This window comes from Aythya fuligula, chromosome 3 (genome assembly GCF_009819795.1).
Source record: "Aythya fuligula isolate bAytFul2 chromosome 3, bAytFul2.pri, whole genome shotgun sequence".
NCBI lineage: Eukaryota > Metazoa > Chordata > Aves > Anseriformes > Anatidae > Aythya > Aythya fuligula.
In genome coordinates, this window is record NC_045561.1 from 111,914,974 (window position 1) to 111,926,982 (window position 12,009).

The following is a 12,009-nucleotide window of genomic DNA, read 5'->3' on the forward strand; positions in this document are numbered from 1 at the left end:
ACTTCTAAGTCACTTTCTGGAACAGAGCTGGGGCTGAAATGCCCTCTGTGTTGTCTTTTAGAAGACTGTTCCTTCAAAGTCCAATTGTAGAGATAAATCTAGACCCTCACTTAGTCTCTGACAAAGCTCTACCATCAGTGAAATAGAGTTGCTGATGACAAAGATTTATAATCCTCTATTATTCATAAAATAAATCCATAGATAAATATTTATAACAAATACAATTCTTACATGTCTGCTAATTATTTGGTGCCATCTATAATGAATGAGCACATCAATCCATAAACATTCCTTTTACAACCACTTGCAAGTTTTACCTCTACTTACTAATGCTGTACATTCCCTCCTTTTAGTCTCCACTTTCTCTCCTTTGAGCTCCTCACCTACATTTACTGAAAATATTACTTATTTGCATATATGAAAACAATCTACTTTCAGACCTGGTAGACCATTATTAATGAATGAGACTTTGAAAATACAAGTGTTCCATAATTTTTAGAAGACATACATTTAACATATAGCCATTTTAAAATTAACTTTCATACCTGCTAGATCCCAAATCGATTAGTGACTGTGCCTTCTGCATATTAGTACCACCAAACCCTCCTGCCATGGGACCTAAAGAACCAGTATGAGGCAGCGCTGAAACAAACAAACAAAACCAAAAGCTTAAGGCAAACAGGCATGGTTGTTTGAGGCTTTGAGACAAATAAAAAAAGTTAATCAATGTCTTGTTTTAAAGGTTAATTAGTTAAAACTGATATGATGAATGTGAAATTTGGGAAAAATATTATTATTTCAGTCAAAAAAATACTGGACTATACTATACTTACTTGAAGAGAAAGGTATGGACAAAGGCTGCAGAAGGCTGGATGTTCCATTTGGCAATGATGAGGTACTGACAGAAGGCACCAGGGGAGCAGAAATTACCAAAGGAGGAACGGAACTCATTGAGGTCAGAGACATGGGAGCTAATGGTGTGACTGCAGACATAGACGTTGGCATGGACAGATTTGGCATACTACCCATTCCTAGAGTAAAAATCAAACAATTAATGATTTAATACCACAGAGACTTCAGGAAGAAACTGACTCCACTATGGTAGGCAGAAACTGCACAAAGCAACCTGCATCCAGAGATACAATAAGCCAAAATAGATGCTCACATAGAATATTTACTTTTTTTTTTTTTTTTTTTTTTTTTTAAAGCTAAGCAACACAGCTCACAGAGGAAAATAAGGGAAAATATACTGAAGAACATTAATTTAAAAAACAAAATGCATTCTCAAGGTAGCTAGTATTTCACAAAAGGTTTAAGATCTAATGTTCTGTAATTAGAGATATTTACAGAATTACTGTTCTTCAAAAAGCCCATCTGCACCTGCCCCCTGAGATAGAAATATAACAGAACTAAAGTGTTGTGGGAATCCTCTATAAAGATCAGCTCATACTCTTTCTGAACTAAGTCTCTTCCAAATCTCAGCCCTGGGAGAATCTGTATGGGTGAAACGTCCATTTTGAGGGACACGTGCCCAATAATGTATTCCTTAAATCAGTTGTCTGAAGCTAATTAAAACACCTGAATTACTGGCTAACTCTTGTGGAAGAGAACTGGATGCAGATGAAATGATGAAAGGTTAATATTAAGTAATTGTATGCCAACCACAGCTTGGCATACAAATAAATGCATGCACTTGTATGCAAACACACAAGATTCGGAGTTGGTCAGACATTTTACATCACCTATGTCACTTATATACAAACATTTAATTTCAGTGTACATATACAGAAGCATATGCTGCATTTTGTAACCTAGCTGAAGTCACAGTGTGTATTTATTTATACAAAACAACATGTCAACTAACAGACACACATTGAAACCCAAAACACAGTTAGAAAAAAATAAAAGTACTTATATCTAATTGATCATATAGTTAGTGAACAATCTGATTCATTTTGAAAAAAATATTTAAAATAACTGTTGCACAAAAACCATGGCTTTTGCTAAATTTAACTTAAAAAGGAAAAAAAAAGTAATAAGTATAATTTGGTGAATGAGTAGGAGGGAGATAAAAAAAGCCTTCAGTATAAGAGGACATTGCAAGTCAGATGGGAGGTGTGAATGACCTTCTTGAACCTCAGGTCAACATTCAATAAAAGCTTTTATTAAATATCTTCGAAGATATTTCGAAGATAGCAAAAATATATACAATTTGCTCTGTCTCAAGAAAGAGGCTTTGTGAATTTCCTACATCACCATAGTCATGGTGGTTGGTTTGTTGTTGTTTTCTTTGGTTTGTTTTTAACAAATTGCTTCAACTATTGGTCAGATTAATGATACTTATACTTGACTGCAGATCAACCATGTATTTTCTTTCTGAACACTAAGTAATTACATATAAATAAGTACCAAAGCGAGCTGACATTAGCGGTGAAAGTACAGGAGATTGTTTCATGACAGGAGGGAGAACCATAGGCAAGTGCTGTCCTTGTAATTTCAGCTTGATGAGTTTCATGGCTATAGAGAACTCCTGTTGATCCATTTTTCCATCCTTGTTCAGATCTGACAGTGCCCTTTGGAGAAAGAAAAAAAAAAAGCCCACAAGGGAGAAATGTAAATTAAAGGTTTTCATTTAACGAGAAGCTTTTCTATCTGTTTTATTTACTGTTTTTATCTAAGAAAACAACAAACATTGCAGCCATTTCTGTATTTTCTACTTTCGTTAACAATGAAACCCTGAAAAGTTTGCATAATTTCAAAGCATAATGTTTGTCTAACTACATTAAATGACTTCTACCAAGTTCAGTTTTAAAGTTACTGTGTATGAAATACTTGGCACTTGAGAAAGTAAAAAGATATTTGGAAAAGCAGTAGTCTCCTGCCTGGAGTCCTCTGTTCACTTGTTGCTACAGATAAACCTCAGCTATGCTTCCTTCTATGCTACTAGCAAAATCAATGCAAAAACTTCCTTACCACTCTTTTCATGCACATTAAGTCTCAGATGAAGAAACTAGCTTAGCATTATTTCAAAATAAATGTTTTCTTTAATATTTTCCATAGGTGAATTCGTCTTAATTATTATGGCCCTCCACTCTGTGACTTTTAGCATGTGCATGTACTGATAACAATGAAGTATTTTGAAGCAAACGCAGCATTCTTTGTAACTCCTCGGTCTTCACCATAAAATTTCTGTTTTAAGTCTTGTAACTACATGCTGCAGAGAGCAGCACTTTCTGCAGTGTTGTAGTACTGGGTTGATATCTTACAGTGTATTATAACTGATCTTTTCTGTAGCTTCTGATTTTTATCTTTTTTCTGGTTTCATTATAGTTTCCACTCCTAGCTGAGTAGTATGTAATTTTTCCCACAGCTAATCTTATTGCCATTTTTTAGTGTTTACTGGTATTTTAAATACCATTCATTTCAGTATCTCCAGAAATTCATTAATCTCTTTATTCCATATTATTATTTATAACATTAAAACATGGTTTGGCTTTTGCAGCAGTCCAACAGGTGCTTTCCCCCATTAGTGCCTTTCAATTTTTCAGCACCTTTTGCTTCAAGCACTTCTACAGTTTAAAAAGGCAGTGTTCAAGACGGTCTGATTTGAATTAACATGGTAAGAAAGATTTAGAAAGATACTGCTTTTTAATTAAGTGTTGGTACACGAGTTCAATCCTTCCTCTAAATTTAATAAAATTAAAACAACACTCCTTCTTTGACTGCTGAAAGCATCTTATGGACAACGCAACATGCCAGAGATGGTATTTGGAAGCTACATACTTCTTATAAAAAAAATAAAGAATACCTTACCATATGTCAGCAAGGACTGAAGCTGGTAGACCCGATTGCAAAAAAAAGGTACGTGCTTGATCACCTATGACAAACAAGAAAGAAAGAAAGAGACTTTTACACTAGAGACATGGATATTTACTAATACCTTCATTTTCAGGTGATCTCAGCACCCTTTTGAGGGACCAGATCTTCAGAACAAACCACCACAACAGATGCTAAACTTTCCAGTTTCCTACCACCCAACTCCTTCCTCAGTGACAGCAATTACCAAATGTCCTTCTGTTCTGTAATCTTGAGCCTTTGCTCTGAGAAGTGGATTTAAATAGATACAAAAAGCTTTAACAGGTCAAAAAACAACAGCTGCCAACAGTTCATCAAATGAAAGATGCAAAGAAATAACATACAGTATAAATGACTGAAAAATTCAGTCCTGACCCAATTACTTTTATAGGAAAGGATGAGCATGCTATTTCTTTCCTTTATCCAATCTAACTTGAGCCAGTACTGCCACTCCAGGACAAAAAAAAAAAAAGGGAAATATCATGTTCTAAGTAAAATTCTGTTCCATCACAGAAGCATCCAATAATCCAGTATTTCAGGAAGGGAACAGGAACTGTTGTGCAGGTCCATACTGAATTCCACATCAGTTGGTAAGGATATGATAAAACACAGATAGTGGTGTTTATGCTTATCTGTGAGTGAATTCTACATGCTTAAAGCCAAGACTTCAGGATATTCTTTCAGAACTTTCCTCTCCTCTATTCATATATAGCATTTCATTTCAAGCACTTGCCAAACAAATAATAAAGCCTGCAGACATGCAGGTGTCGGCCCTGATGTGGCCTAAAGGTAGTCCCCAGGACTGCATACTTTTCCAGCTGGTGGTAAAATAAACACCAATCTCTCAGTGCTGTTTGCTCAAAGGAGGAGATGATCCTAGCCAGAAGATGGGCATGTTCCCAACAGACAACTTCTCTCTTTCCTCTGTCTTTTTCAGACCAAAAAGAGGAAAAACGGGGGCACTAGTGTTACCAGATAGGTTAGTCAGCAGATAGGCAGGCAGAAGTGATCAGGGCTCATCTTTAGCACCCCCCCAACCACAAAGAACAATGCATTCTTCATTTCAGTCATCTGTGCCACTGAACTCAAGGCTTTTCTCCACGTCACAAAGTGCAAATTCTGAAGGGCACAGCAACATGACACAATTATTCCATAGAAGAAAAAGTTGAATTCAACTGGAACTGACAGCAGGCAACTGCAAAATGCCCTGAGCCTGTCCAGAATTTGCTGAAGGCCCAAGGGTTAAAATATTTCAAGCAGTCATTAACAAGGCAGAGTTGTCAGTAACTCTCCCTGCCTCCCCCCCATAACAAAGATCTCTAACAGCACAGTGTTCTCTAGCACCATTCAAACAGAAGAGAGTCACTTGTGTTTCTGGTATCACTTGTCACAATAGCTACTAAAAGTGTTTCTTGGCAGCTTCCCATCTCAGCACAGATTTAGCCTGATACTCTGGTTTTTGAAACTAGACAGAATGACAGCGCATAACTGCTGGCTGCAGAAGTGATGGGGTTAATAAGTGAGTGTTTCTGTGCCAGACTTTAGTCCAAAGCTCATAGAAGTTTTGTAATAACCTGTGGCTGTTTGCCTGAAGAGTATGGTTATTAGTCACACAACAAAGGGCTGAAATAGGATGTAGTTTTTAAACAGTTTCACAAAGATACTCTGTGTACACAGCAGTTAATGTGTAATGCAGAATCCCAGACCAACCTGTAATGTAGCCTCCTGTGGGTTTAAGGCTATCAAACTGCTTGTCATGCTTGGTCCGCTCTTCCAAGGTGATGGCCCATATGTTTGGACCTCCTAAAAAACAACAACAAAAACCAGACTGAAGATTTTTACAAATAAAGCACATCATTTGTGAAATCAAAGCTTGGTTTCTCGAGAGACAAAATTAGATCTAGACACACCCAGCTCCTACCAGTTTGGCAAGGACATTCTGAAACACAAAAACCTGCTTCCCAGATGTGCAAGTGTGAGCTGAGACAACTCCTCAGCCAGATCGCTTTATGCTCTGCTTTCAAACAAGCTGTCTTGGCTTTCAAAGCTGGTGCAAAGTAGTTTCCTGTTGCTGCTGATTGTTTGCAGTCAGGGCAGGAAGCATGTTGCTCACAGTACTTTGTGTGAACCAAATACTCCCCTGGTTCACCGGTAAACAAATAGGATTCAATGTCACTTACAGGTTCCCATACTGAAGGCTCACATTCCTCCAGCTGCCAAAAAAACTTATGCTTCATCTTGCCGATGTTCTAAAATCAAGAGTGGGACTGCTAATAAAAACACGCTGGTTTTGTATGACAAAGGGGTAACACCTGAGACGTGTTTTTAAGCAGTTCGTGATTTCAATTTAGCATTTTTCAATGCTTAAAAGGGAAAAGTATAAAATATTACAGCCTTGAGGTAACCAGGAGAAATTGCAGGGAACAATCTTGTTTACAAAGCTGTGCTGATACACCAGACAGACCCTGGAGTGACTTTCAGAAATGCTCCAAGGTGCTGTAGAAAGGTCAGCGCGTTCACCCTTGCAGGAAATGCAGTTTGCCAGTAACAATTGGTTTGGGTTTCAAGTAGGCAGAAGTTTTAATTGGGAAGCTTTTGACAAAATCTCATTTTTCAATCAACGAGTGCAAGAATTATTCCAAATTCTGAATGCAAGCCCCCAAAATAGCATTAAAAGGTTATTTTTAAAATCTCAAACTAATTCTACTCAACATTACCACTTTCAAAGAGCTGTTGCACTGTTCTTCAAAGATATTGCTCAGTGAAAAAACAGCCGTGGAAATAAATAATTCTTTTAAGAAGATATTAACAAGCTGCTTTAAAATGCACGGCACTTCGAAAGAAAGTTACTACAAAGTGCTTCCTGTTTTCCGACACAAACCTCACTTCAAGGCTTTGAACCGACAATATTTCAAGAGCTTTTTTCACTGCTTTCCCCAAAGCAGTAACAAAGCTAGCAGATGGCAAGCTAACATACATGCCAATACACACACATACTGGCAACGTTAAGTCGCCTCTCTGTTTATTCATATATGCAAACACATTTTCCAAAAATACTACCGTCTCCTCTTTACAAGGTCCCGTAAAGATTACCCGTATTTTCAGATCCTTTACACTGCTGCTTCACAGGGAAAGACAAATGGTTAAAAACCAAACAAACAAAACCCAAAAACTTGCTGGAGATAGGAATTGCAAAAAGGCCAGGAGGACATTTGGATATAACCTTTAAGCACCCGAGTTTGGAGTTTTGTTTCTGCGCCAGCAGCAGTTACCCAAGGTCTACAGTGAAACAGCTGTGTGATGTACGAGACATCTCGCTTCGGAGGAAGGAGAATGAAGATGGGATGTGAAAAAGAGCACTGTCAGCTCAACGCTCGCAGGCCTCCTTCTGGCTCTCCACACTTACATGCTGGCCCATCTGTCCAGTGTCTTACTGCTACTGAAATTAAAGATGCCTTAGTCCCAGAGAAAACATACCCCAAAGGACTTTCCAGAGTCTTTCCAAGAAAGGGAAAGGCTTAGAAGGAGGTTTTTGCAGGCTACATGCAGAACTGCACTTCAAGAACCCCACCTTAAATGACAGGAACCTTCTTTCTTCTGATTAAAGGCATCTAAATAAATCTAGATTAGATTCTGACAATAAATCTAAATAAATCTCTCCAAGATGCCTAGAAATTGATGGGCACTGTGAGTATCGCCATAACACACAAATGAGGACAACTTCCAGCCTATGGCAAAAAATCTTTGGTAAAAATGGCACTTAAATCTTTTAAAATGTCAGCTCTGAGATACAAATGGAAAGCGCATACTGTGGTTAATCCTTAAGGAATTTATCTGAACAAGATGAACCACTGCTTAACTGCAACTTCAGAAAACCTGACCAATTTTTTTTATATATGGAAAATAAAATCATAGCACCACCATGGTTTTGTTATACAACACCGTATTTTAATCAGCCTTTGAAGCAGGTAGCTACAGCACTCCTCACCTTTAGATTATCAACCAGAAGGATTAAGGCTGCCACAATATGTTCACGCGGTCAGTGGCTACAAAGTGCTAAAAACACTGTAAGAATTCATTGACTGTTGTTACTGGCACCACTGTAGTTTATCCAATATATTATATATTACGTGTTTCTGTTTAAACTTATTGAAATTCACAGTTTCACGTAAATGTATCACAAAGTATGCAAGAAGATGGCAATCAACCTTGAAACACTTCTAATATACTTCAGCGAAACGTCTCTGCATAAAATCTGGTGACTTTTCCTTCCTCCCCTTCTTCTTTTGCCCCTTAGTTCCCAAATTAAACATCCAGCAGCATTTCTTCAGCACCCATCTCTGTGACAGGTTTCTTCCAAGTATAAATCTCATTCATAAAAGCTCTGGCTGAGACCGACACTGTTATAGCACCAAGTGTTTATGGCATAATCTTAGTGAGACACTGCAAGCAGCTACTGGCCTGTCCAAGTGCTAACCATGGAGTCGTGTTATGAAAAGTGCACAGTGAATGTTTCAGGAAACCAATTCCATATCCAGAAAAGACCAACCTGCTAATAATTTATTTTCAAAGATAAGAATTTCAGATTTTCCCTGTTCCTGCAGACAGACTGGAAATGTTTTCGTAAGTAACTCCACAAAGATATGCTGTCATCTCCTGAGGGGCTTGTAGTAAGAAGCAAATAAAGTAATAGACCTTAAAACTCAAAGCAGAACTCCTCCCATGTACCTGGAATATTCTCCTTGTAAGTAAGTGTATAAAATATGCATACTTTATAAATAGAAATTCAAAGGAAACATGTTCCATTCAGACTACTTCAGCAACATCTCACAAGATCTGTCAACCTTCAATACCTTGAAAGGTAAGATGTTTAAAGGGAGATTATTAGAGCACCTTTTAATTTAGAAGGCTGAATGAAAACACGTACTAAACTTCAAACAGAGATGAGATTTGGGTGCAAGACAGTACCCAAACAAAGTCCTTCCAGAGCTGTGATTCTTTACATGCTAAGAAAAAAAATAAGAGCATGGCACTGAGGGAAGGTGAAAGTGTTGTGAGGGCTTATTTTCAGCTTAACCAGGTGCTCATCCCTCTTTTGATGTTACTATTTGGAGACAAGATTAAGAAAAAAAAATTGTCTGTACTGAAAGTGTCATTAAAATTAAGATTCCACAAAGCACCAGGCAAAAATACCACATCAATCTATCTGAAATCAACACGTTGAACCGGGATCACAAGGTCTTGACAATTCCACAAAATGCCTTGACACCACTCTTCAAAGCAATTACTGTGTTTACTTACAGTACGACTGAGCCCATCACAATAAAGACTTGCCACAGATGATAAAGTTAGTTTGAAACTCTGCTCTCCTGTGCAATCACCATCAAAACATGTTACAAACCTCGTGAATGTTGTGGCTATCTCCCAAAGTAGCCACCTGTGGCAAAACTGACCAGTCAGTATTGCTCTCAAGAAAAATAACACTGCCTGATGCACAAACTACCAAGTTTTCTTGGTTACTGAATGTCTTGGGACTCACAGCTGACACAGGTAAGCGGAAGAGCACAACTCCAAGTCGTAAGTACCATGGGCACGTCAAAGTGTGTGCCAATGGGAAGAGCACTCCTTTCCTTGGAAGGACAAGACTGCAGGAAGAAGCAAACAGAAATCTGCCATCCAAGACACATCACCTAAAAAGATCTGGCCCAGCTCAATGGTCTTTGCACGAACATTTCAACCCTAGGGCTGACAAACCTCTTGCCAGTAAGCCAGATCTGACCAAAGGGAACAATCAGTTTTGCCCAGAGCCTCTGCTGTTCTTCCTTCCTCACAGCCCCAACCCTTACTCACGGCAAGTCATGCATGAATCACAAAACCCAACTGCAGGCATCTCCTCTGCTCAGATTTTGGTGGGTGGGACACAGGATGGGGGAAGCACACGTCTCCTTGATGGAGCCGTGGCGAACCTTCGGCACTCCAGAAATTTTGAGCTGGCATCAAGTAGTAGGGAACTACACTATTTAAAACAAGTTCAGCACCAGAGATCAAAATACCATTGCCGCTGTAGGCTCTCATGACAGGCTTTGCTGGGGGCAATTAATAGTAAGTTACTACTTCTCTAACTTAAATTTCTTGGAAATTTTCATGAAAGAAATACTTTTCCCAGCTATAGATGGTATAGTTTGGGATGGAAAAAACGCAGTGTCTTTGGCAATAAGGTATCTCCTAAAACCACTTCTTTTTTCCTCCAAAGAGGTTCCCTTGCAATCTCATGCCCTCATACCTGAAACACATCCACTTGAATGAAGCTAACACCATATTTGACTACTCTACTTTTTTAGGAATCAAAACTCAAGAAAGGTTGAACTTGGAGACTTACCTCACACAGATTCTCCCCAAATAAAGTAATTATTGCCTTCACTTTCTTTTCTGTCTCTGAAAACAAGAACATGAAACCACCACAATCCTATAGAGTATCATTTTTAGATCGATCTCCAATCTCTTCTAGCAGTGGCTAGTACTTCAGAGAAGACTGGATAAACATCAAGACTGACAAGCAGTCTCAAGATTAAACACAGGAAATCCGGACTCAAGGACCAGAAACGTCTCAGCTGATTCCTTATACCAGGCCAGAAAGCCTGGGAGAAACCAACAGAGAAATCTCCTTTCCTCCTACTCCACAGCTCGATGACATATTCAAGAATTCGGTCGTGTGGGGATTCTGCCTACATTTAAGGGATCCACAGAACTACAAAGACCATAGACCTTGGTAGGAACAGCTCTAGAAATGCCGTCAGAGCTCTGCATCAGACTGATAATCTTCTAAAGAAAATAAAGGACTTGCTTTGATGGGCTGCCAACACGAAACAAAAACAAATGTGTCTCTTTCCTTAAAACGGTAAGCTGCAAATGAAAAAGAGGGGAGAAACGAAAGTGCAGTCCTAGGAGAGCAGCAAAAAGCCTTGGAAATGCTGCAGTGAAACGTCTGCCACGTGTTAATATTACCTGCAGGCAGAAGGGAGCTGTACAGAGTGGTGGTATTAGCAAAAGGGATACGGGCAACTTCTCACTTGTGGAACATCACAAGACATTTCTCACATTCTTCAGAGAATTGTGTTTGGTTTTCACTGATTGGTGTTGCTTGCTTGTTATTCTTCGGAAAAACTACGCTCCTACGAGCTACAAAGTTAATTAACTCCACGGAGGTAATAAACCAAATTGAAAGGGAACTCCCTGTACACATAAGTCACAAGGATGAGTGATTATAGACCACCTCCTTAACCATCCCAAAAAACAGTATTAAATTTCATAAAGACCCTAAATAAATATTTATCCCTGTGTTTAGGGAGGGGGAAATGTCATGCAGCAGCTTGCTTGTAGCTGCACAAGGGGCTTTCCATAATTCAACCACCAAGTGCATTACTGTCTCCCATCAGCAGGCTCGAGAGAATTGTTTGGTGTAAGGAATATTGGGATAAATCTAACATGTACAAATATAGACAGGAATCAAGTTTACCACAGGATTATTTATTACAGATCAGATTTAATGAGCCCAAATGAGGTAACTGAAATGTGGAATTGTACTTTTGATTTTTCCTTGGGATTGGGTAAACACACTAGGAGACTAAAGTACACAGATTTCTCATTATTATGAATTCCCTTATTTCTTACCAGTGTTTCTACTATTTTCAGTAACTGTTTCACTTGATTTATGTTGATTTTTTCAATTTATTTTTGTTCTTAGCTCATTCCACAGCCCCACCTTCCCATCCTTGATGAATGCCCTTTGAATCCCAGCTCCCCTACTCTCAGATCACAGCAGGAGCCACACGACCTGCAACGTGTGCATTAATCCCACTACTTCTGGTCCTGCCAGAAATCCATCAGAGAGGCTCACAGCACGTTAGGCAACACTGCAACAACTGCCAGGGGAAAAGGGTATGTCTATGCTTAAGGAAAACTTCAGCAATTTCTTTATTTCTTCAACATATACACTGTTGGAAGGAAACAACCAGACCTAAAGCTCATTCAACAGTAGGGCCAGGCTCCTGTGTTTCTCCTTCAGTTTTGTATTTTCACTAAAATTAAAGAATTGTGCCTTCTAAAGCCAAGAGTATTTTTAAAGATTTTTTAATGTCTCTGATGTGCTTTCCA

General features: G+C 38.7%; 1 protein-coding gene across 5 annotated transcripts in view; it reads right to left on the reverse strand.

Annotated features, from left to right (window-relative positions):
* ITSN2 (intersectin 2) overlaps positions 1–12,009 on the reverse strand; it is a 78,019-nt gene that overhangs the window by 42,608 nt on the left and 23,402 nt on the right. For all 5 annotated transcript variants that reach the window (XM_032184397.1, XM_032184395.1, XM_032184396.1 and 2 more), the window contains 5 exons: positions 5,566–5,658; positions 3,814–3,877; positions 2,410–2,573; positions 834–1,031; positions 546–642 (listed from right to left, as the gene is read on the reverse strand). In XM_032184397.1, the coding sequence (XP_032040288.1) occupies positions 546–642; positions 834–1,031; positions 2,410–2,573; positions 3,814–3,877; positions 5,566–5,658 (616 nt within the window). The remainder of the gene's footprint in view (positions 1–545; positions 643–833; positions 1,032–2,409; positions 2,574–3,813; positions 3,878–5,565; positions 5,659–12,009) is intronic.